The sequence below is a fragment of the Phaethon aethereus genome, assembly GCF_964289735.1.
Source record: "Phaethon aethereus genome assembly, chromosome: 9".
In the NCBI taxonomy this organism is placed as follows: Eukaryota; Metazoa; Chordata; class Aves; order Phaethontiformes; family Phaethontidae; genus Phaethon; species Phaethon aethereus.
The window spans coordinates 9,789,216-9,815,967 of NC_138585.1; the positions used below are offsets into that span (position 1 = coordinate 9,789,216).

Genomic DNA, 26,752 nt, shown 5'->3' on the forward strand with positions numbered 1-26,752 from the left:
GATACATGAAACAAATACACTCAAAAAACTTACACATTGCAAAAAAACCCCAAAAACCAAAACCCACAACAAACACAACCACAAGTACTTTTGCATTGCCCAGGTTTCCTGCAGACCAGATTTTCTGCTTTTTTCAGCCTGTTTTTTCTATTCCAGTTGCTCAGCACAGGAAATAGGAACTGCTTCACTCTAAACAGTTGAGCATATCTTTGCCCCTGGGAACTCCTGAGCTGGACTGGCTCTTATATGGCTCTTATACCATAACCAACAGGCTCAGTGATGCGACTTGCACACGTATGAATTTCTTAGACCTGGTTTGATATGAGAAACCTCAGGAAACCTCAATCATTCTCTTTTTGGTCACTGTCAATCAAAGAAGCTGAAATCAGACCTAAATGTCCTACTTACAGATGAATATTCTCTCCTGCATCTTCCAAAATAAAAACAAGTATCCTAAAAGTAATTGCTCACATCATATTGTGTAAGAATTAGGTTTCTGACTCAGACTAAGCTGTAACAGAAAAGAGAAATTTTATTATGCAGACCATGGCATTCCAAGAAACATCTTATGCTGAGAAACTGTAGCAAGTCTGGTAAGTCCTGCTAAAGAGACTAAGAAGTTAGTCTCTTTAGCTTATCCTTCCTAAATTGCATTGTGTTTTGGAAGGTAGAGTAGGACAAATAGAGCAGTCAATAAGTTTAACTCTTAGTCTTCGGGAACACAGCTGGATGTAGGGCTCAAAAGGATTAGAAAACAGCCTCTGTTTTCTCAAGTGGCCATTGCTCGTTTCAATACCAAATACAAATGTGTGGCTGCAGAGATCACTCTGTCACTGAAAACTGGGTAGGAAGAAAGTTGTTCATCATGCCTGTCTGTAAATCTGTAATATAAAGTCTGTTCTTGTTTTTAATTGTGCTGGTTCTGTTGAATCACTGCAGGATGTGATTTGTGCAAAGCTCATACAGGGAAAAAGGAGAGGAGAAAGAGATGTGACAAGTGAGTTTCAGGCAGAAAACCAGTAGTAAAACTACAAATGTGCTAATCCAAGCTATCATTCACCTTTAAAACCTGTTTCACTGTAACTTGGTCATTTAACTTCAGAAGACCAGTCATATTCTTGGCCAGCTCCTCATGAACAGTCCTTTCTTCAAATGATTTGGTCCTGAACACATACTGAAGAAGAAAGGAAAAATAAAAATTATCAAAATGTATATTAAAACAAATATAAAAAAACCTCGTAGGACAAGATAAATTATTTATACAGCACTAAGAGCTGACAATCTTTGCCGCCAAGTATCTTGTCTGAACAATACATTCACATAAAGTTTAATTCCGCTAGCAGTAACGGCACACTACTACTCCCCTACAAAATCCCAGTTTTAAGCACAGCTTCCCGTTGATTTCCGCTTAATGTGAACCAAGAGGAATTTCTGCTTAAAATCAGTGCTACGATTTATTTTTTCAATAGCGCACAGGATTTTGACACCTCTAAACTGCCTTTCAAGCCATTTCACCAGGGGGGAAAAAAAAAATCAAGCAGAGGAAGTACAGAGAGTTTTTCACCCACCTAGTCAGGGCCACCTTTTACTTGCTCCTTTCTGCCAGTGGCAACAGCTAGTCAGAGCTGTTAGCAACTCTTTATCCTGAGAGGCGCAGAGCACCCATTGGAGCTGACAGAAGGGGAAAACTATACCCCTTTTAGAAATCAAGCCCTCAAGAGAGGAATTTATCCACCAAGTTGCTCAGAACTCATAAATCTAGTATGAGTTTCAGTCAACGTTTTAAGCTAATAATTTGGTACCGGGATCCATTACTCCTTCCCTAAAGCAAGCACTGCTCTGCCAGTGCATCATCAGTCCGGATGAAATACCTTTTCAATTCAACCAGGTAAAAGAATGGAATATCACTTGGAAATACCTTATTAATATTCAGCCTTGTTTCCAGAGCAGATGCCCTAAGCTTCTCCCTATGCAGTTTGACACTTCTGGGTCCAGTTATTAAGTTAGTGTAATTCTGCATTATTATTGTATCTCAGACTTACTCCCAAAACAACATTTCTAAAGTAGGTATTCATTTCCTCACAGATTGATAAAAGAGATTAACAGTTATTGACTTTTGACTGCTGCTGGAAGTGGGAAAACAAGCTAAATGAACTTCTGGTGTGGCCTAAAAATCACCTGTTACTTCAAAGATATTTAGCTGCAATAGGTGTTAATATCCATTTAACTAACAAAAGACAAAGTGATGGCAATATCTACTTTAATTCTTCTTACAACCTGCAATTCTCCTCTATGCTGTTACTTGAGATGAACAAATAAGGTAATAAATGTAACACTCAAAGATATTACAAGTTACTCATTGCTGATTCATCTAGTAAGACCAGAACGAAATTTTCCAGCCCTCTCCCCCACAATTAAAAGGGAGAGGAAAAAAAAAAATAAAGGCAAGTGAAAGGAAAAGAAGAGTAGCACCCTTAAATGAGATTAATTTGTCTATTAATTTTTGTGTCTGTGCCATTAACAGCAGTTAATGTATTCTTCTATTTAAAAACATGCTTCTTCACAAAATTCTCAGCTTAGAAAGCTGTTACCCAAATATACCATTGATGAGATACTTGCTGGTCAATAGCATTATTCATACTCATTTAATGGATATTCAATTGATACAGATAACAAGGAGATGATCTTTAAAGGGGACACCCCTTTGGCTTTTTAAGTAGTACTACAGCTTCCCTGGAACCAAACTCCATACACAGAACATACGCATATATATTCTATGTATGCCCTTGCAAAAATAGTAACACATGAAAAAAACTGATAAACAGGGCGCAGTCTCAAAAAATCTGAACTCCACAGATGAGAAAAGAATTTACGTACAACAGCTCACGCAAGGACACAGGATCTTGAAACTAAAATCACGCCTTAAGGAAATAATCAAAAGATTAGTTAAAAAGCTGTAGCTGCACCAGGCAGAGGAAACATAAGCAGCCCTTTGTCCTCAACGGAGTAAGGTTGTGAGCCAGGATGCAGGTGAGTTTGGTGGAGAAGAACACTCCGTGGAGCATCCCTGCTCTAGAGGATGCACTTAGAGCACAGAAAAGCAGTGCAACTTGTCCAAGAGGACAAGAAACTTATGGCAGAGGAGGGAAATTAACTCAGCCTCTTCCGAGTCTTGTGTTACTTTTCTCACCAGTCACCCAGCCTACCAGGGGCAGAAAGCCGTAATGCAAGTGCAGAGGAAGCTACAAACAAGTACAATGAAGAGTAAATCAGGAACATTCCCCCCCAAATAGTTAACAGTATAACAGCAATCATACCGTCACATAAGAATTAACGCAGTTGTCTAGCTGTTCTTCATGGCACTTAGCAACAATGTTAGTAAGAACCCTGCAAGATAAAAAAAAAAAAAAAAAATCTGAGCTGTTTTGTGTCATAAGGCAGAGAAAGTCCATCTGATGCATCACATTGTTCTGTTACTGTATGCTCATTTAAAACAGTCCATGAGGAATGTGATCCAAATGATGAATAGCGCGTGCAGGAACTGTCCCACTGGGCAAAGCAGTCACTCCTTAGGCCCTCCAGTCGCATGGATCATGCTGGTATGTATGCATTCAATTAACAAAATACGCTCAGTTTTCATGGTTATAACTGTTCTGACATTACAACAAAAGAAAACTAAAGCTTACACAGACCTTGGACGATTAGAAATAAGGAAAACTAGAGTATGTTAATGAAACAGAGAGACAAGAGCCTCTTTCTCCGGGAATGCTCCTTGCCAGGTTCTCTCAGACCCTGGTAATTCTATAAAGCTCTGACACTTGGTTTACGATGGCACCGTTAATCGAAGACAAACACAGGCCAAGGCTCAGGCCCGAACATGCCTCTCTCCTGCACGGTTCGCCCATAACCTTGGACTCGGCCCCGGCCCAAGCGCCCAGGCTCGTGGGAGCAAAAGGCCGAGCCCAGCACCCTCTCGTCACCGTGCAGCGGGGAGAGCCTGGACACTTGGTGCAACCACAGATGCTTTGAGCTTCTGCAGATCATCTTGGTGATCGGCCATGTGGAGGAAAATTGCCTGGGTCATGCCGTATCCACTCACACCACTGCTTCTACTAACAGCAGATATGGTACCACTAGAGACCAAGTGTTTCAGCAAAATCTTCTCTTCGATTTGTACCTGGGCCATCTTTGTTTGAGATCATCCTGTTTCAGGAAATGCAAGAAGACTTCTTCAACTTCACCATGAGATTTTCTCTAATTACTGGGACCTCATTTTTTCAGGACACAAAATAGAAAACACTCTGTAATTTTATAATCTTATTTTTACGTCGAAAGAATGGGGAGGAAACAGTTCATGATTTTCAGATGTAAAAAAATAGTGAACCATACCTCAAATTCAAGGGTACGCATAACAACAGCATAACTAAAACGGATTATTAATACATAGATAAACAAACAGGTATATGCCTGACTGTGGTCCACACACAAGTAGTCATTTCAACTAGCTTGGTGATTTGAGTGTTTTCTGCCAATTCTTATTATTGGATGTAAAAGCTTTGTAAATCTTTTAAGTCAGTATTTTTTCATAGATCTCATTTCTTGCTGTTAGAAGTAGTAAAATTTGTAGCAAAACACAAAAGCTATGAAAAAGTTAGTTGTGCCCATTCTGATCCTTCAGCCTTTACTCTGATTTGAAACTGAAACAAGTCCTGGCAAAGATGAGACAGAAATGATGACATGACTGGGCCCGCAGACAAGTAAATAACTATGACAGTATAAAAGGGATAACGTTTTCTCCCCAACACATGAGCCAATCTATGCTCTCACTCTGTTGTTGTTGCTTTTAATATGTTCAACACAAGCTGCTTCAAGCTATTCAGAACAAAATACACTGTGTGTATATATAGGACACATCAATGAATGGCACACACAGCAGTCATGCATATTCTTGTTGACATCAACTCTACTAGCACAAAAGCTACCACACATACAAGAAAAAACACAGAATCCTTCTTTCTTTTTTTGGCCAGGTGGGTGTATAGTCAAAATCTGTACTATGAAAAAATTTGCATCTTTCCATTTTTCCATGTAATCACTAAAACTAATTTTTAAACAGCTGCTTCTTCTATAGTATTTATTTTTCAGTCAGTTAACTGATACTGAAATTCTGGCCTGGAACAGAATTCTTTGTTCTATCTAGCCTTAACATCAGTTGATTTGGTGGCCATAAAGGGGTCCTGAACAAAGGTCTGACTGCCCCTCTCCCTTTGAAAACAGTATGCAGTGATGAAAACACACATGTTTACAACGAAAGGTTCTTCTAATCCTAGTGCCCAGGTGTGGTAAAATTGGACTGTGCCCTGTAAGGTGCCATGATCCTTTGATAAAGGATATTGAAACATTAGCTTTCCAAAGCTAAGATGAGGAATTCTGCTTCCTTGCTCAAGTTTTCCTAATTAATCTAGTTAATTTCTAATTAACTTAATTAATGTAATTCTTAATTAGAGGAACTAATTCTGAAGAACAATTTGTAGAAAGAAAGAAAATATACAGACAGCAGATTAGTCTAGAAGGGTTGCTGAGGACAGTTGTCATTTTTTCCTACTAGTTGTATTGTAGTCCCCATGTTTAGCTACTGGCAGAAGTACAACAAAAACACCACTACGGCCAAAATAAAACGCAGTGCAACTTTCTGCCCTCCTGCAGAGACCAATAATAATCTCTCCAGCATTTTTTTTTTCCTTCCTGCTGCCCTGATTAACAGCATCAATAAAGACAATTTCATTACGTGAGGGGTGAAAGACTCAGCAAATCATTCCAGCTGTTTTCCTGCTCACTGGAAAATGCTTCCATTGCTCCTGAGTTATTGCTGATATACTCTAATTAAAAAAATACCCCAGAACAATGTGACCTGGTTGTTTGACTCTGTACTGGATGCTGCCAGATGCTAAGTTCTTCCTATGCTGAAATCCACATCCTCAGACCCAAACATAAAGCTAGACTGATATTCAGTTTTGTTAGGAACCACTTAGCTCCTTAAGAATGAGACTTTTACCTACGATTGCCTCTGGGTACAGAGGAATGTCCATCATGGCCAATGACTTCCTTGTTGGTATCAAGAGTCAGACACATAATGGCATGCTCTTCCATGCATCATTTGCAGAGCCCTGTGTTAAGGGCAAAGCAGGGAGTCTCACCTATGAAATCTAAATGCCATAGTCAGCCTTTATAAGAGCAGCTATAATTGGACTAACATCTACATTTGAAGTCCCGAGTGAATTCTTTTCCTCATATAGAAAATACTCAGATACCTGGTCACAGCTGTTGTAACTTCATCATCACTGTTTTGCACCAAAACCCAGAAGAGTTGATTCAGGACTATGGGAAGAAAATTCATAATTACATGGATCTTCTCAATCCTCAGCAAATTCTGTAATGGACATAAGAAAGAAAATGAGAGATTTCCAATAGGAGCAATAAAAACTGATTATTTGCTTTCCTGCTTCAGCAGGAAAAATGCAGTGCAGCCACTGGTGTAAAAGCAGTAGGAGAACAGGACAACTACTTGGAGGACCAGTTCCCTGGGGAGTTTGTTTTAAATACGACCATCAACACAACTGTAGGTATTGTCCAAATTTCAGAATTCCAGTATTTTGCTCTACCTTGACTGGGGGTGGGGGGGTGGGGGGAGGGAGAGAGAACGAGAAACCAACACCAATTTTCATATTTCACTAAGGATATGGATGTAAGAGCAATAAAAGAAATTAATTACTATTTTCAAGACATGCATTTCCTAAGAATTTTAGGAAAACTCATTCTTTCTATGTAGAGATCTGATACACTGAACTTGTTGTGGCTAAAATATTTATGTTAAAAGCACACTGATTAAAAAGTAGCATTAACACTGTAACCTGATGGATTGACATTACCTCCTCTGATCAAAGAGGATATTGAGCTCTTAATTAAATAAAACCCAAAACCTCCTTTGAATTCCTCCTAGTTTTTAATTTCAGTCATTTCCAAACCACTCCAGAATTTCTTCAAGGGTCTTTGTGATTTATAAATAGAAGCAAAGCACTCTGGGGAAAATGACTTATTCCTTGGTTATCCATACCATATCCATAGTTGATCCCTTGACACATACAACATTGCCTCTATTCTCTAATGCAATTACTGAAACTTTTTTAAAAGGTAAACCACAAACAGCAAACAAGGAACAATGCAGTTCTGGCAGTTTAGATAACTGACTTACTGTCTAGAAATTTGTAGATGCTGTTATGGATTTCTCCAATATTCTCAATGGCTTCCCAAAAATTCACAGTTAAGGACTTCATTCCATAGAGGTATAACCTCTAAATAACCTTGATGCTTTGATTTTTGAAAACTTCCCTTAATAATTTCTTTAAATCAAGACAGTATTTAAAAACAAAGAAGCCCCTTTCAGGTCTACCTGCATCTATCAACAGAAGTAGTAGCCACCTTTAGGGATTTGCCCAGAGATCTGCCATGATATAGTGGAACTCATTGCTTGCTTATAAAAGCAAAATTATCTTCCCAAGCAGCTTTATAAAATCTGCTTAAGATACGCTCAAACAGAAAACATTAACAACCAAGGAAAGGGGAAAATGGCATTGGAAAATGGGATCTAAACACCAAAAAACCTGTTAGATTTCACAGACTGCTACAAGGAAAATACATAGCTGTAATAAACACAAGTCATGTTGTCCTGGTTTCAGCCAGGATAGAGTTAATTTTCTTCACAGAAGCTAGCGTGAGGCTGTGTTTTGGATTTGGGATGAGAAACTGTTGATAAGGTGCTGATGTTTTGAGCTGTTGCTAAGTAGTCAAGGACAGTCCAGTTTCTTGTGCTGGCCTGCCAGTGAGAAGGCTGGGGGTGCCCGGGGAGCTGGGAGGGGACACAGCCAGGACAGCTGACCCAGGCTGACCAAAGGGATATTCCCTACCATACGACATCATGCCCAGTACATAAACTGGAGTTAGCTGGGGGGCGGGAATTGCTGCTCGGGGACGGGCTATCGATCGCCGAGTGGCGAGCAATTGCTGTACTGGGCATCACTTGTTCTTGTACATTCCTTTGTTGGTATTATCACTGTTGTTATCATTGTTGTTTCCTTCTCTCTTGCCGTCCTATTAAACTGTTCTTATCTCAACCCACAAGGTTTTTTTCTATTCTCTCCCCCAACCCACTGGGGGAGGGGGAGTGAGTGAGCGGCTGCGTGGTGCTTAGTTGCCGGCTGGGGCTAAACAACAACACGTATATATGATGTTTTAGAGTTAGTACTGTGGAACAGTGCCACAGCTACCCTTCAGTCTTCTTGCTTATCTTCCTGTTAAAATTCAGTAAGCAGATTGCAAAGCAAGAACTGAATTCCACCATCCACAAACAAATAACAAATCATGGCCCTACTTAACCTGCTGCTCTTCTAATTTGCTTGTTATACTCCTCCCTTCTCACAGCTTTTGACCTCTACTGAATACAGTCACAGTTAATGCAGTCGTCTCTTACTCGTTCCACCTCTGCACAAAGGGTATCTTCTTTCTGATTTCAGAATTTGACAGCAACCAGCGCACCCTTGATTTATACATGCAAAATACCCGAAACAGCCCTCTGAATAGCATCCAGGTTTTTAAGAGTGGAAGTATGAAAAGCCAAGTAGGAGGTAAGGGTACAATATATCTGAGGCAAGAGAGGACTAGCAGGAATACTACAGCTCTACAGCCTACCGCTCCTTTTCCTGGACATTCCTAGAGCAACACAGCGACATTACAGAATCCTTTAATGGGATCTGAGGCTTGGCATAGGCTGGATTATCAAAGTCGATGGGGCAGATGCAGCCATGCCCTAAATGAGAAGGGATGGGAGACAGCTCTGTGACCAGAAGTGCATCTGTCACATCAAGTAAGTCTAACTGGAGTTGTCACGGACCCTTGCCTGCTGCTAAGTCTATGCCATGTTTAGAATTGTGCAGCGATAGATCAACTGAGAGAAAGCTCTAAATACAATTTTATAGCACAGTTCTGTGCTGCAGGTTACTTTACCTTACAAGAACTGATAAAGTTTGAGGTAGGAGGCTGGGATAAATCCTTTTCCCTTTCTTGGCACTGATGGAAAAAGTTATTCAGGTATGGATCCTAAAATGATAAACATTCACATTAATATATGTTACAGAAAGGATTAGAATTCAGCTCCAAAAATTGGTTACAGCAATCACCTGTGATACTGAAGAACACACTTGGTCCCTACTGCCTTCAACATAACAAACAGAAAGACAGATCAACTTATTTAGCCCAACCCACTGGCCAGCACAGCTTGCTATATACAACTTATTTCTAGGTGCTTTGACTGCTCTTTTTTCAGTGTTGTGAGCAATTAATTTTTTTCTCACAATCTATGTGATTTCAGCGGCCAGATTTCTTTTTCCTCCTGGTGCTCACAATTTATTTTCTTGCTGTTTAAACTGCTATTCCACGATTTTTCGGTTGGTATAATCTCAAATGATTTGTATTTTTCCTTAAAGTGTGTATTCCATCATTGTCATCTTGCCCTTCTACATTCGCATAACCTTTAATGTTTCAGGAAGATATTTATGCAATATTTCAAAACATCTTTCGGAGATTCCCTCACACTTTTTGTTTGTAAGCAGGTAACAGAGCTAAGATGAAATTCAGCTTACCTGAGTATTTACTGTCGATACAACAAAAGTAGAGACTTTGAAAAGTGGTTTCCCACTATCTACCCATTTTACATCACAGCCGATCTGCTATTAAAACAAACAAAAAAAACCAAAACATTTTCCCACTTATTACTCCTAGTTAGTCAAGTCTGCATCAAATTTTCCCTGCATAGCTTTGCACATGCATGAACTGTGCTGGCTACCGTGCTTTCACAAGTAGAGAACTAACACAATACCAACCCACTGTTCAGCACAAGCCCATGAACATTATAATTCAAGGGACCAGATCACTGCCCCACCCTGTCCTCATGACAATACTAAAACAAACACAAGGAAGCAGAAATTACCCAAACTGGGCAGGATCAGTGGGAAAATGTGATATCACACCACAACGCTGGAGAATGAATCATGATCATGGATCGTGTCAGCTAGAGAATGAATGTCATATGGCCTGAGTTTGTGAGAAGAGTTCTCTTAAACAACTCCAGTTGAAGCTTTGGAGAAGTTAGGTGTAATATTGTAGAATACACAGTTACAAAATACACTTTTTTCCATAGACACCTGTGAACCAGCAACATTATGGCTCACAGTCCGGTGGTATACATATTAGTGTATACACTCAATGATATGCAGATGAGTATTCTAAAACAGATACACTTACCCGGGTAAGTGCAAATGCAAATCTGATCTCATGTAAAACATCTGTAAATAAAAGTTCTGCACTGACTGAATAATATAAAAGTATGAATTAATACCTTTCCACTAGTTGGCTCTTGAAGGCTCAAGTAATTGTGAGGCAGACTGCTTGCCACTGGCACGTTGTGTTCTTGGGAAGCTAACTGGGCATCTTTCAACAAAGGAAGCCATGCGTATCCGACTGTGCACAAGAACAAAACAGTATGACTCTTTGGAAAAACAAGCTCCTCATGTTCAAAGGAAGACAGTAATATCTAGCCAGAAATTCTGGAATCCTTATTTGAACGTACATAATTTATATTTATAATTGAAAGTAATTCTACTACAGGTACCTGGTGTTTCCAGAGCCTCTTTCTTTTTGGCATTAGCTTTTGCATTTATGTCACAGGTGACATGATAAAATGAAAACAGAATGTGGTGTTTCTTATGGAGTTGAGTGGGAAGTTCAATTTTCACCTGAAATGTAAAATGTTACACCTCACTTTAGTTTAAAAATCGATTAAACCAGGCATCAGAGATGGTCTAAATGAGTGACATCTCTCTCTACACAGAGGTCTAAGTACAGCCTGCCTTTACTGGCTAATGTTTGTCTGCATGGTGCTGTTGCTACTTGGGTAATAGATGCTTTCTTAAGGAAATCATTTAGGATGATCATCCATCACATTTAAAGTAGCTTTTTTTACCTCTCTGTCTTGTGGATGAATATTTGCATTTATGATGAAAGAGTGTAAGATGAAAGAGCACAGATCTAAAGAGTGATGGACACTGCTTAGAAGTGATCACCTGCACGCTAACAGCCATAAATAGCCATCACCATTCTCGTATTTTCAGGGTGATCAAACCAAAAACTAAAATGCCATCTCTGCTACCCCTTCATCACCATTTCATGGCAAAGACCAAATAATAAAGGCTGACATGAAAATAAACTTTTATTTGTGATTTCTGGTCAGTCTTAAATCCCACATCATGTCATCCATGAATCCCTACAGATTGCGTTTGAGGTATTATTAACCTATTGGAATAAAAATACAAAGTAATCAAAACATTTTACCATAGGAACTAATAAAAAAGACCCCTTGCCCTTGTGAGCTATGATAAAGTTTATCCAACCTAATCCTATGTTTGATAAATGCTTCCAGTGTTAAATCAGCTTATGGGTAAGAATCTAATATCATTAACATAGCTATGAAATGGGCATTCAGGTGCACACCTTTTCCAGTCAAATCAGCTATTAAGATCCAAGTTCAACACTTCGTTCAAATTGAAAGTAATCTGCCCAAACCAGATGGCTCACTAGCATCACATGAAGGACATTTTCAGATGTGTTAAATGCCAAAACACTGCTCGCAAAGGAGTAGCGGGGAGTTCAATGCCTCTGAAGATGTAATGCTTTAAGTTCCACCTCAGTTCCTAAATATGAATCTTAAATTGACACTTCACATGATGTTGTATGTTATCTGCTGGTCTTGCTCCTGCCATTTTATAAGTGAAAAAGGAAGTTTTTCCAAGATCAAGCCAACAGTTTGAAAAATGCTGGCTATATCCTAGCACGGTTTGCCAACCTTATCACTACACATAAAGCAGTAGTGGAAAATCCAGAACAGACATGTGACATTCACAGGCCATCAAACACACTAGTCACTGAAAGGGTGAAATTAAGTTCACCTGCAGAAAGCCTGGGGAATCAAGACTTGGTGTTGGTGAAATGTAAAGATGTACGTGCGACTGACATTTGGCAAAGGCCAACATATAAACTCAATTCTATACCTGCATCCTCAAAAGCACCAGCTAAATTACTTGCTGCAGCCACTACATGTCACTGTACATCATGTTCGGACCACTGGATCAACAAAAATGACCCGATCTGGTATCTCAGAGAGGGATTTGTTCTGACATTTGGCTCCACCCTCCATCATAATGTTTACTGTTTCCATTAAATTCAGAGATGCAGCTGGACCCTTAATGTAATCCAGACATACATTTTAGAGAACTAGACTGTTCCTAATTAATTCTAAAGCATCTTAACTGTACTCAGAACATCTTACAAAAGGAAGCACTCACTGACTTAAGAAAAAAAATCAAAACGTGACACTGTGTGTATACCTACATAACACAGGCCCATCCAGATACACAAACAATTTTAACAAAAGTATTCTTTACACATATTTTTCTGTCTCCTTGGCAAACATGTGGGATTGGCAGACATTTAATGAAAGCAAAAGCAGACTGACCTCATCATAGAAGTCAGGATTCTGGGAATGATGTAGCACAGCGGTGTAGGCTGTTGTTGTAAATAGTGGTCCACCTGGCTTCCCATAAATACACTGGTAAGAGAAACATGGTTTAATTACCTTGTGAAGTTCTGCTGATGATACTACTCTTGGTATATCTAATATGCATGTACACTGAAAACAATATAATGAAAGATTGATAATTACTTTGATCACATATTAAACAAAGTATCTTGAGTGCTCAAACCTGCAATTTTTTATACACGTTTCCAGTAACAGTCCATTGATTCTGTGAAAATTACACTACACTCTACTATGCAATGCAGACTCCTTAGACTTCTTCCTTGCTGTTGAGTTTTCTGCAAAAAGCTTTACAAAAGCTATTCCACTTTTATCTCCTTGTTGACAAGAGTCCAGTCTGGAGGCTCTTGATTATCAAGCGATGGCAACTTTATTTATTGGTGGGGAAACTACAGCACAACAATGTTATGCAATAGCCCTTGGTCAATAGCAAAGTTAAGAATTGTCTAAGGTTCTTCTAACTTTGTCCCTCAGTCTTTTCAATGAAGTGTCCTGAGCTCAGTGAGAAACCTGGGGTAAATGGGGAGTTCTAGAATAAGCAAGTTGCGCTGTAAAAATGGTAAGTTTCCTAATATTCTCTTCTTTCCCCTCCACCAGTCAGAAAGCCGGTGCTGCTAAATGGCACTCTGAGCTGGAAGCATTATGACCAGCTCAGATCAAACAGAACCACAGTGCATATTTAGAAAGATGCATGACAACATTCACTCTTTAATTGTTCTGGGTTAATATATTAATCTTGATTCCTGGATTTTACAAGCATAATGTCCTCAGAAACATTGTTGTCCGAATACACTCTCGTGGCTCACCTTCAGTGGCTTTGCTCCTTCTTCATCAGAGCTTTTAAATTCAATGCACACTGTTATATTCCGTGCCTGAAAAAGCAGGAATGTATTAAAGCTTAGATCAGAAATGGGGTACCCATAAAAACACAGGCAAACTACAAGGTGTGAACTAAGCTCTTTTCAAAATCTAGGAGAAACATGCAGATGGTGGATTGAAATTTAAAATGCCTTTAAGTCAGTGATATCACTGAAAATAATATTTCCAAGAAGAATGGGCAAAATGCAAGCCAGGCCTCAAACTGACTGTGTAGAAGCACATTACACAGTGACCAGCACTTAGCTGTGTCTTGTCCCTAATTAATTTCAATCACCATGAAAATGCAAGCAGTACTTAAGTTTCGTTTAGAGAGAACAAGTATTCTCCAAATTAATTTTATCTCCACACATCATTTCATGAAATACAGCCCTTCCGAAGGTTGTGAAAAAGCTATTACCACATTATCTCTCTTTGAATCACTGATACAACTTAAAAACCAATCAATAGATTAATTTCATTAGAATTCTACCAATGCTTTAGGATTGTAAAAATTGAAAAAGATCAAAAGCCAAGTCAGTGACACATCACCATTTCCCCCTCCTTTAAAAAAAGCAAGTAGTGTCTCATTTCAATGACTGCTCAGGCAGTACACATATACCCAGTGCTGGTTCCTGAATCGGTCACGTACTGTACCTTGTTGAAGTATTTTTGGCTATCATACTTGAGGTGTTTTGGATATATGTATATTTGGTTCTTGTATACTCTGTAAGGTCGAGAATATTTTGTTGATTCCTGTACAAACTCTTCAACTTCCACTGTAGGTTGATGCTCCCTTATGTCATTAAATGGCTTGATTGGAATAAAAGACGAAGTTACACAGTCTTTAAAAGAACAGAAAAGAAAACCATCACGTATTATGTTTATTTTTACAGTCTTACTACTAAGCGTAAGTAATATTGAGATGCAACAAGTAAAATCCTGCCTTAAGTTGCAAAGAATAAGTAATGCTGAGATGCAACAGGTCAAATCTTGACTTAAATTGCATCCATGTTACATCAGAACAATTAGCAAATATCATCCTTAAATGGTTTATCTCACTTGAGTTAAACAGAACAGCACTGAAAAACCTCTTTTGACACACACAAATGTTTGATGGCATAAAAGAACCATTGGTATATGGACAGTTTCAACAGAATATACTGAAGTGATGCTGTTTCTAATTATTTTTACAGCTCAGTAGCTCATTTTAAGTTTTTCTATTATCTAATAACATAGTAAACAAAATGAAGAAACAAGTCACGCAGAACTAGATTAAATATATGATGCAATTGGGATAACTGAAATCAGATCAAGAAAGAGCAGATGAAAATAAGCACTCTGTCACCCAGACAGCAAAGTCACAGGGGCAGATTAAAAACAGATAGAGTATACAGTCTGTCTGTGTCATTAAATCAGCGAGACATTTAACTTCAGCATGGAGAACTCAAAGGCTGTTTGCACAAAAGCAGCTGAGAAGGTTTGGATGACCAACGTAGGGATGTCCTGAGCTAATTCTGGGAAAAGCAGTTTGAAGATCCCACCTACAAATACATTAATCAAACCCTACAATAATCCACAGGAAAAGTCTACCAATTTGTGGTGAGGAAGTTGAAAGAAGGTGGTGATCCCTTGTATACATTATGCCCAATTTTACTTCCTTCTAAACTAGCACAAGAGGGAATTGCTGGGTTTAGGATAGTGCAGGTCCTCTACAGCCCAAGCAGGCAGAGGAGAAGTGTCTCTGTGTCAGCTATAGCTGGGTGATTTCTCTGTTTTCTTTCAAATAGACACTGAAAACTTTCTTCCCAACCTGCTGCCCCCCAAAACAGCAATGTGTCTGGTTGACTTGTACGCCCCAGTCAACAGACACAGCTCCTGAATTAAACTGGAAAGATCCATTTGTCATGGTTTAGCCCCAGCCAGCAACTAAGCACCACGCAGCCGCTCGCTCACTCCCCCCTCCCCCAGTGGGATGAGGGAGAGAATTGGGAAAAAACTCGAGTGTTAAGATAAAAACAGTTTAATAGGGCAGCAAGAGAGAAGGAAACAACAATGATAATACCAACAAAGGAATGTACAAGAACAAGTGATGCCCAGTACAGCAATTGCTCACCACCCGGCGATCGATAGCCCATCCCCGAGCAGCGATTCCTGCCCCCCAGCTAACTCCAGTTTATGTACTGGGCATGACGTCATATGGTAGGGAATATCTCTTTGGCCAGCCTGGGTCAGCTGTCCCGGCTGTGTCCCCTCCCAGCTCCCCGGGCACCCCCAGCCTCCTTGCTGGCAGGCCAGCACGAGAAGCTGGACCGTCCTTGACTACTTAGCAACAACTCAAAACACCAGCACATTATCAACAGTTTCTCATCCCAAATCCAAAACACAGCCTCACGCTAGCTTCTGTGAAGAAAACCAGCTCTATCCTGGCTGAAACTAGGATGGTATATGAAAACTTTTGTCCTTCCAATCAAAATTAGTAGCATTAAAAGGGAACTGCTACATTAAATCACTGGCATTTGTCAGCCAGAAGCGACCACTGCCTGCTATAGAGAAGCCTTAGGAAGGAGGTTTATTCTCTCCAGTGCCAGCAACAGGTCCCTGTAGGTGATCACACAAATTCCTCTGTAGGTCAGTGAAGATACTCAGGGTCACATACAAACTTTGGAAGGTTTGTTCTTCTGCTACTTATGCTCCCAGTACTTGGGAGACTGCTCACTGGTCTTGGCCTACAAAGCTAAGATGGGCAGCTTTCTGTTTGGGCAAATCTCACACAAGTCATCTAAAAGACAAGGATGCGTTACATCTTATAATTTGTCCAGCTGCTCCTTAAGTTCAATATATTATAGGCATTCTGACTGTGTCCATTTTTGAACATTTTAATTAACCTTGTTTTTCATTAGAGAAATCTGGGGACTAACCCAAGGACAAACACAGCGCTCCAAGGCCTTCCTGCAGAAGTCTTTTTGTGCCCTCCGCACACAGCACTTCCAGTAGCCCGTGGAAGATCCATGGGGAAACAGTGTTGAACTGAACACAAAAAAGGGAGTGATATAAGACTCATGAAGTTTTAAAATACCAATAGCTCAGATACACTCTACAGGCTATCGCTACTCTCCTGAGAAGAGGCCGTCATAATAGGAAGAAGCTGGCTGGAAAATGAAGGCTCCTGCAGCCAGTTGTGACGGTCTGGTCTCTCTATGCCTCACCTCCGCTGCACAGACATGCACATGGAGGCAACAGCCCAGTTTGCTGCCAGCCACATGGCTCTTGGCTACAAGCTACTCTCCGTGACTGCCCTCTGCAAGAACGGAGCCTCACAGTTCAGGGTTTTAACAGGTATTCTGGGGAGGAAAGCAGTGGATGTAGCAGCAACGGTACCTGCTGGCCTAACGGGGGTGCTCTGACCCTCCAGTGCAAAAGACAACAAGCAGAACCATGCAGCACAGGTGGCAGCTTCGGAAAGCTATTTTCTCTCTTCCCCGTTGCTAGAGCTACATGAGCTTGATTTCCTCCCATGCAGGAGAAAAGGCAGAAGCTTTGTTTCAGGTTAAACACTGCCAGACAACACCCCTGATACACCGCTGGCTCTAGCTCCTAAAAGCTGGGAAGGAGGTGTTAGAACAGGTTACTGCTGTTACAAGGCTTCCTTCAGAGCTGGCTGCAGTCAGAAGAGTTTTCATGGAGATTCTAATGAATCCTACAGTATGCAAGTTTTCTGGTGCAGTTTATAAATGATTTTACAGCCTTATTCAGAGTAAGGCAAATTTTCCCCATACCAATGAAACGTTTAAGCCATTACTCTTTAGAGTGAAGGAATTTTCATTAAACTGGGCACCCTACTAGCACATAACCTTTAAAGCCAGTGTGCCACAGTGCACACTGAGTCAGGTAACAGTACAAGGCCCAAGCTGCTTTGGACCATTTTGCCTACTCTGAACTATCACAGTTTCTTTTAATTCCAAAAATTAAAACTGCTTTTGAAATGTTAGTGAAACTATTTTTTTATCTAATACCACATGAAGATGGCATGAAGATGCGTAATGATAAGACTTCAGAGGAACTCCGATGGTCCTGAGCTTTTTGCAACAGTGGGTCACAGAAATGTGGCCCTTGAAACAGAAAATTAAAAAAGAGGTAAAGTTAGAAGCATCTATCTTTGCCATCAGTGCAGCAACTGCTGAGTGGCCTCTGAATGAAGTCCTCCATCTAGTCTCCATTCTTGAAACCCACTGGTAATCATATCCCATACATGCTAATTCATAGAGGATATGAGCACCACAGCTCATCAACAGTGCCAGGCTCTTAACTTCAAGCTACAGAAGTCCAGACAGCTCTTTTGCCTAATCCCTTAGCGACCAAAAAGTCATCCCTGGACCTTCATCACATGTGGATTCACTGTGTTGTGTTCTGTATTGCTGGAGTATATCTGGCCAGGTACAGGAGGAAACAAAGAATGGTCTAGCTAAATGAAAGCAAGACATCAAGAACACTCCCCTGCATACATTTTTCTATTCAACGATGGATGCTTCTACCAGAATTGTCTCAAGGCAGCAATTAAGGCTGGAAAGCCTATGACAATGTCCTATTTAATTATAATATTTAATTATAAAGTGAAATCATACTTGGATGTTCCAAAGGAACACAATCAACTGCTATGTCCAAACAACCAGGTATGGTCTGTATTTTGCTTATCTTCTCTGCTCTGCAATGACAGAAATGAAAACATTTTAGAAAATTAGAACAAGGAGATGAGACCCATCATAGGAATTAATCTAAAATGAAAACAGATCCTGATTTAAGATACAAATATATATTGAACACATTTAACATACACCTATTGGTGATTAAACTCAAATCAAATACAACAGCAGGAAAGAAATGTGGTGTGGTTTTTCTTCTTCTTTCTTTACCTCATTCCTGCCTTCTCTTTGCAAGCAATATCATAACATGTTTTGAGAAGAGAAAGAAACTGATGAACCAAACCTTATGAGAATTAACTTACCCACTTCTTTCTAAAATCTGAATCAAATGTTCTTTAAAAGGAATTCAATGACCACTGAGACAAGAGGAGTTCACAGAATCATGGCTTCTGCAAGTGCCATGCTGAAAAGGGACCAAGACATAGTCCTTGTGCCCAAACAATTTGAGAAGCGCCAAAACTGTGATGCTAAATTGCTTTTATCTAGGAGATGTTTTAGACAGACAAATGCAGCAGCGGTAACTCTTATTAGAGTAGTGAGAACTTCAGTAAGGTTTCCTGACCAGTACCAGCAAGATGGCACCAGAGATTAAGGGCCTGATCCAATCCCTGTAGTTGAAATTCAATCTTTCCATGATCTGATTTTATGTAAATGGCACAGAAATTAATTAGATTAATTAACAGGCACATTTAGAGTAGAAGGGACAGGAAGAAAGTCAAGGTTCAATTCTCATGTCACTTATCCAGTACAAACAAAGGCTCTGCTCTAGAATCAATCTGATTTACACCTGTGTGGAAGAATATCCAGCCAAACTGCTACGCACTAATTTACACACTGTCAAATGTTCGGAGAAGTTTTTTCCTTCCAATGTTCATTCTGCAGTTTGTCATGGAGACTCAAACAAACAAAAGCAACAAGTGGGGAAACCACTGAAGAATGCTTTTTCATTTTTCTCTCTTGTTTTTCCCCTCCTCCTTTTTCTCCCCGAGGTAATGTTCTCTTGTTGGTTACTTCACTGACATGTCCCCTGATGGAAGCTAATTTAAAGAATCACTATGCTTAGGTTATAGTAATAATTCATTAATGTGCCAAATGATGTTTCAGCTTTCCTGAAAAGTCCAACCTAAAGCACTATTACACTAGCACATAATAGGCTAATATGAAAAACACTAATTTAATATGGCACTTTGGCACTTTCTGTTAAATGAAGAAAAAAAATCTGTAAAAATTATTCTGCACAGCTTTATAAAGCTTTTATTCCTTCTCAGAGGAAATGAAACACTGTTCCTTACCTTCTGTATTCTGCTATTAATTTAATCAAATCTTCCATGGAAATCTTATTACTTTCTTGCCTGAATAAAGGTGAGAATCGGGAGTCTCTGTCAACATTTCCCTGATTATCTTTGAACACTGGTCTATAAAGAAAGAAAAATGACATGTTTATAAACACGCATATATTTCAACATTTGAAATGGTCATGTAATCTTTTAACAAGAATATGATATGCATTCTTACACAAATTCAAAGGGTCTCTATGAGCTTCACACAAGAAAGCTCTTCTGAGCTGTACATTTGCAGGAGCACAGGCAATTTCAGTTTACTTGCATGCGCAGTCCCAGTCCTGCAAAGACTTCAGACTTTGTTTAATGTTTAATCTTACACGATGCAGACATCCCCACTGACCTCAGGTGCAGTGTGACCGCGCACAGTTTGGAGTTCCTGGGGTTTAATGCTAGAACCGATTACCATCTAGTTCAGCATCCACCGTGTTCCCCCCTCTTCTGTAGCCAAGTCTCACTTGAGAAAGCACCTCACCAGAACCAGCTCCCCGCTCCCACCCGCCCCTCCATCACCCTGGCTGCAAGGCTGCCTTCTCCAGCCTCCCGGCAAGCTGCTGGGGCAGTTCCAAAGATGCCATCCCTGGCTGAGAGCCACTACCCCTGAACCCGATGGGACCTTACCATCTTGCTCACACATCAAGGACATGACTGCTCACTTCAACAAAGAGACTGAATTTCAAGGAAGCATTTTGAAGAATTCATTCATCAATAGCTAGTTTTGTCCAAGAAGTTACTACCCAAGGAAAATAATGATAATTTTAAGTAACAGAAATCATAGCAAGATGTCAAAACCCAACCACTACCTCTCACCACGTACAGAAGTGTATGCTTTTGCAGAACGAGATCAGAGACCTCTACTGAGTCTTCGTAGGCATTACATCTGTTCTGCGTCCTCCAGGGACATGACACCAACTCACCGGGGTTTAGCTTTCCTTCACGAAACAAGTTTGTGGAGCATCAACTAAATTTTTGGTGAACCAGCTACAAAATGCCAAATGAAATGGAAAAAAAGGATATCCAAAATAACTGGGAACAATAAGTATCAGCTGTTGTGTGCACAGGAAAACATTCCCAGGTATTTCCATTCCTGCTCATTGACACTTGCAGGATTTAATTGAGACATTCCAGTGCCCTTTGTATATCCCCAAGGGTCACACATGCTGGCTGGACTAGATAATGCAACAGCTATCCAAATTAATGAACCTTGGATTCAACTGTAGTACGCAAAAGCCTTACTTAACGAAAGTAAAATGTTCTTGACACTAAGTGCTGCTCTGTGAATCATTTGGCCAATCTTGCTTCCTTAATTTACTTGTCTGTTCCACTGCCAGTGAGAAGAAGAATTGATGCCAGCACAAATTGTTGCCAGATGCAAAATAATGGAGTAAATCTTTGGAAGAGGATCCCAAGGATAAGTATAAATGCACCGTGTCTTAACTTAATTAACTGAAAGAAGCACCACTATTTCATTTCTTTGTAACTGTAGAGCAAAAACAGCTCTCTCCTATCAGATTTTTGCCTCCAGCAGTTCAAGGGAATAAAGTCCACGCTAACACACCATGTCAAAAATATTAAGTTATTAGGGAGAAACAAGACCTAATTTCTGGCAGCCACCACTTACTTTACAAATCCTATTAAACTGCTGTCAGGAAAAAAAAGAAAGAAAAAAGATAAGATTTAATAATTATTACAGTTTTGGTGACACTATGAGATTTCTTGGACTCAGCACTGCTTCCTTCTCCAGACTCACAGACAGGACTAAAACATTCAGCAAGTGATTTCTGCCATGCCACTGGGCTCTGCAACGTAATGCTGAGCAAACCCAGGCTCCGCTGGAGCTTATTAACTAATTCCAGTGTGAGCAAACCCCTGCTCAGCACAGCAGGGTGTAGGGGTGCTTACCAAGGCAGGGTTGGGGATGTTCATAGTGTAAAAGGAAAAAGAACCAGGTCAGTGGTGCTGAGCACTGAGCACTGCCTCCCGGGAGGCCCAGGGCACAATATCATCACCTCGTCCCCTCTGTCCGCTCTGGTTTGGAGTCAGAAGGGCTTTAGAGTCCTCCTGCCTACAACCACTCCTCCCCAGCATCCATGCTCCCAGGGTATCATATGCCCTACCTCTAGAACTGCTCCTCGATAGTTCAGCAGCATATGCCAGCCTAAATACACCCAAAAGGGATGAAACCAGGTACCCCCAATACAAAACAGGTAAGTATTTTTATCCCTCCAACTTAGACACAATACTCCATTTATGTAAAGCTCTTGCCACCACAAGAGCAATTTAGATGTCCACTGAAAACAAGATAACCCTTCTTAAAAAACAGGTACATTTAATGCGCTCAGGGAGGAGTTAAATGGCTTTCTCCTGATCAAATTGTACTGGTGTTTCCATTCCCCGGCTCATTAAAGCTGAAGAACTGGCAGAGCAGCAAGCATGACGTGTATTACGTCTGCAGTTAAGTAACCACAATCCCATGTTTTGCGAGATCCTTTCAGGCTGCTGGGCACAGGTGGAACAAGAGTGCTCCTTGTCACAGTGAACATATTGGAGGTGTTTGAGAATGACAACCGTCACATCAAAGAAAAGGAAACGTAACAAAACACTTCTACAATTCAGGAGACCAATATTTGTCTAATGTATTAATGATTGCCTACTGGTGGCTACTTATTTACTAGAGAGATTTTAACAAGAAAAATTTCACAGAACTAAAATCCTGGAGAGATTCTAAAGGTGTTAATTTAGGGGAAAATAAATCAACAGATTTCACTAAAGAAACTGAGACATCATCTCAGTATTTAAAATGTTTCTATGATTCTCACATTGTTAGGTGATAGTCCACAATCATAAAAATTCTTTAAGCATAGAAAACCTACACAACGTTCATATTTTAACACCGAAAAGCTACTTTCTAAGTAGTGGTTTACGATCTGTGGAAAAATTGCTCACCTCCAGGGTTAGAGATACAGTGTGAGATCTGCAGCTACTGTAAATCAGTGCAGCCTCACTACCTTCAGCTATGTCAAGCTACATCAGCTGAGAAGTGAACCAGCAGCTGCACAAGCTGCTGAAGGAATCAAATATTAGACTCTAAAATGTGAAGTTTATGAGGGCAGAGAACATCTGACGGAATAGCAGAGTGTAAGAACTAATCTCCGTGAGTGAAGTTTCCCCACCTCTACAATATGTAGCTCAGGCACATATTTGCAAACTCTGACAGTTCTGGCAGGAATATGAGAATGGAAGATGGAGCTGACACGCTGTAATTCTAACATATACCCTAATTATACTTGCGAGAACATACAGACACCAGATCCCACCAGCAAGAAATCAGGGAGGAACCCCGAGTCATGCTTTTGAACAATGCTAACAAACCGGATGCCACATGAGCTAATTAAGAGTTTCAGTCACATGCACAATACTCAACTGTTGAGATTTTGGCTTGCTGAATGTATACGTAAAAATCGCACTGTGTCCATCTGTAACTGCTTTAAGGGAGGAAAATTTCCACACAAAACCAGGAGTGTGGTTAATGCCAGAATGAAATAATTGGAAAACACATTTCCAAACCCAGGGGTTTGCTATTTATCATAGCCAAACCATTTTTTCCCCTGTAGTGCGATAGCCTCCTGTGGAAACTTCTATTTTCAAGCTGTGAAAACAGAAATAGATTTTATAGAGCCAAATTATACTTCGCTTTTAGCAGACAGAGTCCTGAGTAATGTTAATACATAAGCAGATGTAAATGAGTGCAGAATTTGACCCAATGAACTAAGTTCCTTGTGCAACATCACTGATACCAACAAGGTCACACATGTGGTGTATTTTGTCAATGATTTTTAAACTACATTATCTCATAATGTGATTTATAATGAAAAAGTTTAAGAGCTGATAAATACACCCAAGTATATTTTCTGCAATTAATTGTACAGATAGGAGGAAAGGTTTTTAATGGTATGGGTAGGGAAGCACTGAATTAGGATGCCATCCAAAAGTACTGCCTGCTGGAACTGAGGGCTGTCCACAAATCCCTGCTACGTCCTCTGCCCATGTGCAGGCCATCTGTGTAATGCGCACACAATAAGTCTGCAAAACGTTGAACTTGCGATGCACTTGCCAACTGGTATTTTAATGATAAAATATCTGAAATAACACAGAACGGAAAGGAGAGGAGAATCTTCCGAAAAGCACTATGTTCTCAGTGCACCCTAGCTTGACAGGCATTTAAGGTGCTATCCACCTTACAGGGGTGGAAGTAAAACTTCATTCATGCCTGTCAGACTTCCCTTCGGCAGAGCAAGCGCAGTCCTGCAGCCACAACTCTGGGCCGAGGCGCAGCACCACGACTGCGCTTGAGCGACGCAGCCTCGGCACATACGCAGCCCAGCATCTGCGCAGTGGTACAGTACGGCACAGCCCGAGCCTACTCCCTCTCACTGAGAGGCAACTGGAGGCTGCCACTTGGAGAATCCTACAAAAGGGAAATATGCTTCCTTTAAAATAAGAAGAAAACCTTTCTGTATTTTATTTTTTGGCAAGAAACACTCTAAGGTAAGATTTGCTGAAGATGTAGAAGAATGTTTTAGCCTTCTCCACGTGCGTAAGTGACTAGACAGACTCCAAAGTAGTTAAAATCATCATGCCACCTAAAGACAGCTACAGCAATGACTGAGTTGCAGGACATATCACTAATGGTACAGCCACAGACCACAGGCAGGCAGGACAGAGTTAATGAAAAGCCTCAAGTCAGCCTGATGTCAAGCCTGCACCTCATGCCATTGTACGGTCCATTATGTGCTAAAAGTAGCTCTGTCAACCCAAGAGACACTCATCAATATAATTTTTTGAATAGTCCTTTGGCTACACAGAAGCAGTAAATATTCAAGAATGAGAAGGGAAAACCAGAGAGGACAGAGAAAGGAATTACATGGAAAACTTGAAGGGAGAACAAAAAAAAAGTCATATCTGGTTCTGCGAGTTAATTTGGTAGAAGGGGATCAAGAGGCACAGGGGTGCCTCAATCTTGAGGGTGAGACCAGCAAGTAGCACAGAACAGACCACACAGTGACCCGTGCAAAAGGAAACAAAGAACTCTTCCGAGAGGAGAGAGAGGAAAAAAACTCCATTACTGCCACTGCACTGACCTGCAATAAAACCCCAATGACCTGCCAAACAAGAAACTAACAGCTCTGTCACCTATCAACCACTAAAAATGCAAGAGTACCTAAAGCATAAGCCTCAATAGCACCCCCAAGGCACTGTTTTAGGGGCACCATAACCTCCAAATCCTTGGTTAAATTTTTCCTAAAACCTGACAGGCATCACCATGAGAACAGAGTTTCAAACCTGTGCACTTATATTGTAGGTGGCCACTACAACGCTGTTTCAGACTGTAATTATCTTTGTAGGAAATTCTTGTGAGAACTGTGACTTAATTTTTCGCACGAAATCACTGGTGGAGCTCATGATAAACTGATATTCTGTCAGCCACCTTTGCTACTCCCTGGCAACTTCACTGCATACCTGAAGAAAGGATTCCAACACAGTAACATTTAATGAGAAAGTAACCAACATTCAGCTGTGTGAAAAATAGGTCAATGAAATAATAAAGCTGCAGGATCTTCTGGGGTACTGGACCACACAGAAAGCTTTGTTCAGTTTCAGGCAGAAAAAGTGGAAAAGGATAAAAGCATACAAGTCCAAGAACAGAATAAGCTATAAGATGCTTCTAAAATTATAAAAAGAATGAATACATACCTCACTGACCAAGCAAATGGCATACGGTATTTCCCCAGCTTGCTGCAGAACTGTTTATTGGATTTTAACACTTTCTGTGCACACTACAAAAAAGAAAATATTAATTATTTCATCAATATAGTTATAATATCTGAAATGCAGCACAGCGTACATTCAAGTACTCCTCTGCTGAAGAGACAATAGCGTCCCTGAAATAATTTAGCCTGATGCTGCCCGTAACAGAAGGTTCTGGGTGGACAGCAAAGACATCATGGATGAATATGATGCTGCTGACGAATTAAACCCCTTCTCCATCCCTTCAGTCAGAACCGCGTTAGTTACAGTTATTATTCCAGTTTTCTGCAATATACTCAATGCAGATGCATTGTCTGCTCTCAGAGGCAAACAGGTGACTATCCCAACTTTGCTCATATACGAAGTGCACTAACTCATAATTTCTAAAAGATTGCTGAAAGAGAATTTCAGAATGTAACTAGCATAGGAATGCACCACAAATGAATTTGTATGTTGCAGACAAAACAGTACTTTACTCATTCATTCATTCAGTGTAACTGAAAGAACACATCTACCATGGTAAAGTTGGTTGCCATATGTAAAGGTTTCATCTTTCTGAAGTCAGTGGAGCTTGAACGTTTGCTTTCTTAGGTGTGGGTCTCCTGTGAGCTTGCCCCATTCAGCAACCACACACTGGTGAGGTTTGTGAGCACAATCTGCAATGTCTTCAGGTTCCAACAGGCTGAAGCTGACAAGAAGGAACTGATGCTCCTGTTACATTACCTTAAACGAATCAGGATTCTTAATGTAAGGTTCAGCACTGCTGGCAATGTTTCCCGTAAGCACCTTTTCTATTTTTGCCACTAATACAATCTCAGAATGAGGATTACTTATGGAGAAAAGAGCCTGTGGATAAAAGAGAAAACAGTTAATAAGTATATAGCAATACTGGAGAAATGAGATACTGCCAGTGCTCTCTGTTGATGAAAACAGTAACAAACCCAATTCAGAAAGGATTATTGAGGATTATTATCTCTACATTTGCAAACTTAAATGCTGGCCTACATCAGTCATACCTCAGGGAAATAATGGGGAGAAGAAAAGGTAATGTATGGGGTTTCGGAGTAAGACTTACAGCAACAGCAAGAATGTAGAAGTACTTTGAGATTAATGCACCATCTTTATCGCTTTAAACTGCGATTTTGTTTGGCTGATTTGGGAGAGGTCAGGAAATGAACTTAAAGAGCACAGGAAATGTGGGTTGTTTCTCTAAATAACAGACACTAACTTTCTTCAAAGTTTTGATAGTAAATGGTTTTAAAGTCTACACAGAGAGCTCAAAAATCAAGCATCTGTACAGAAGTACTACTGATACACAAAAAAGAGTATTCTTGACAACAAGA

At 40.2% G+C, this 26,752-nt stretch overlaps 1 protein-coding gene across 3 annotated transcripts in view; it reads right to left on the reverse strand.

Annotated features, from left to right (window-relative positions):
* DOCK10 (dedicator of cytokinesis 10) overlaps positions 1-26,752 on the reverse strand; it is a gene marked incomplete at its 5' end in the record, with an annotated part of 166,292 nt that overhangs the window by 42,106 nt on the left and 97,434 nt on the right. For all 3 annotated transcript variants that reach the window (XM_082003361.1, XM_082003360.1, XM_082003359.1), the window contains 14 exons: positions 1,061-1,174; positions 3,318-3,387; positions 6,312-6,430; positions 9,061-9,153; positions 9,696-9,782; positions 10,451-10,572; positions 10,724-10,847; positions 12,623-12,715; positions 13,510-13,575; positions 14,216-14,403; positions 18,184-18,263; positions 19,554-19,676; positions 25,356-25,438; positions 26,133-26,255. In XM_082003361.1, the coding sequence (XP_081859487.1) occupies positions 1,061-1,174; positions 3,318-3,387; positions 6,312-6,430; positions 9,061-9,153; positions 9,696-9,782; positions 10,451-10,572; positions 10,724-10,847; positions 12,623-12,715; positions 13,510-13,575; positions 14,216-14,403; positions 18,184-18,263; positions 19,554-19,676; positions 25,356-25,438; positions 26,133-26,255 (1,485 nt within the window). The remainder of the gene's footprint in view (positions 1-1,060; positions 1,175-3,317; positions 3,388-6,311; positions 6,431-9,060; positions 9,154-9,695; positions 9,783-10,450; positions 10,573-10,723; positions 10,848-12,622; positions 12,716-13,509; positions 13,576-14,215; positions 14,404-18,183; positions 18,264-19,553; positions 19,677-25,355; positions 25,439-26,132; positions 26,256-26,752) is intronic.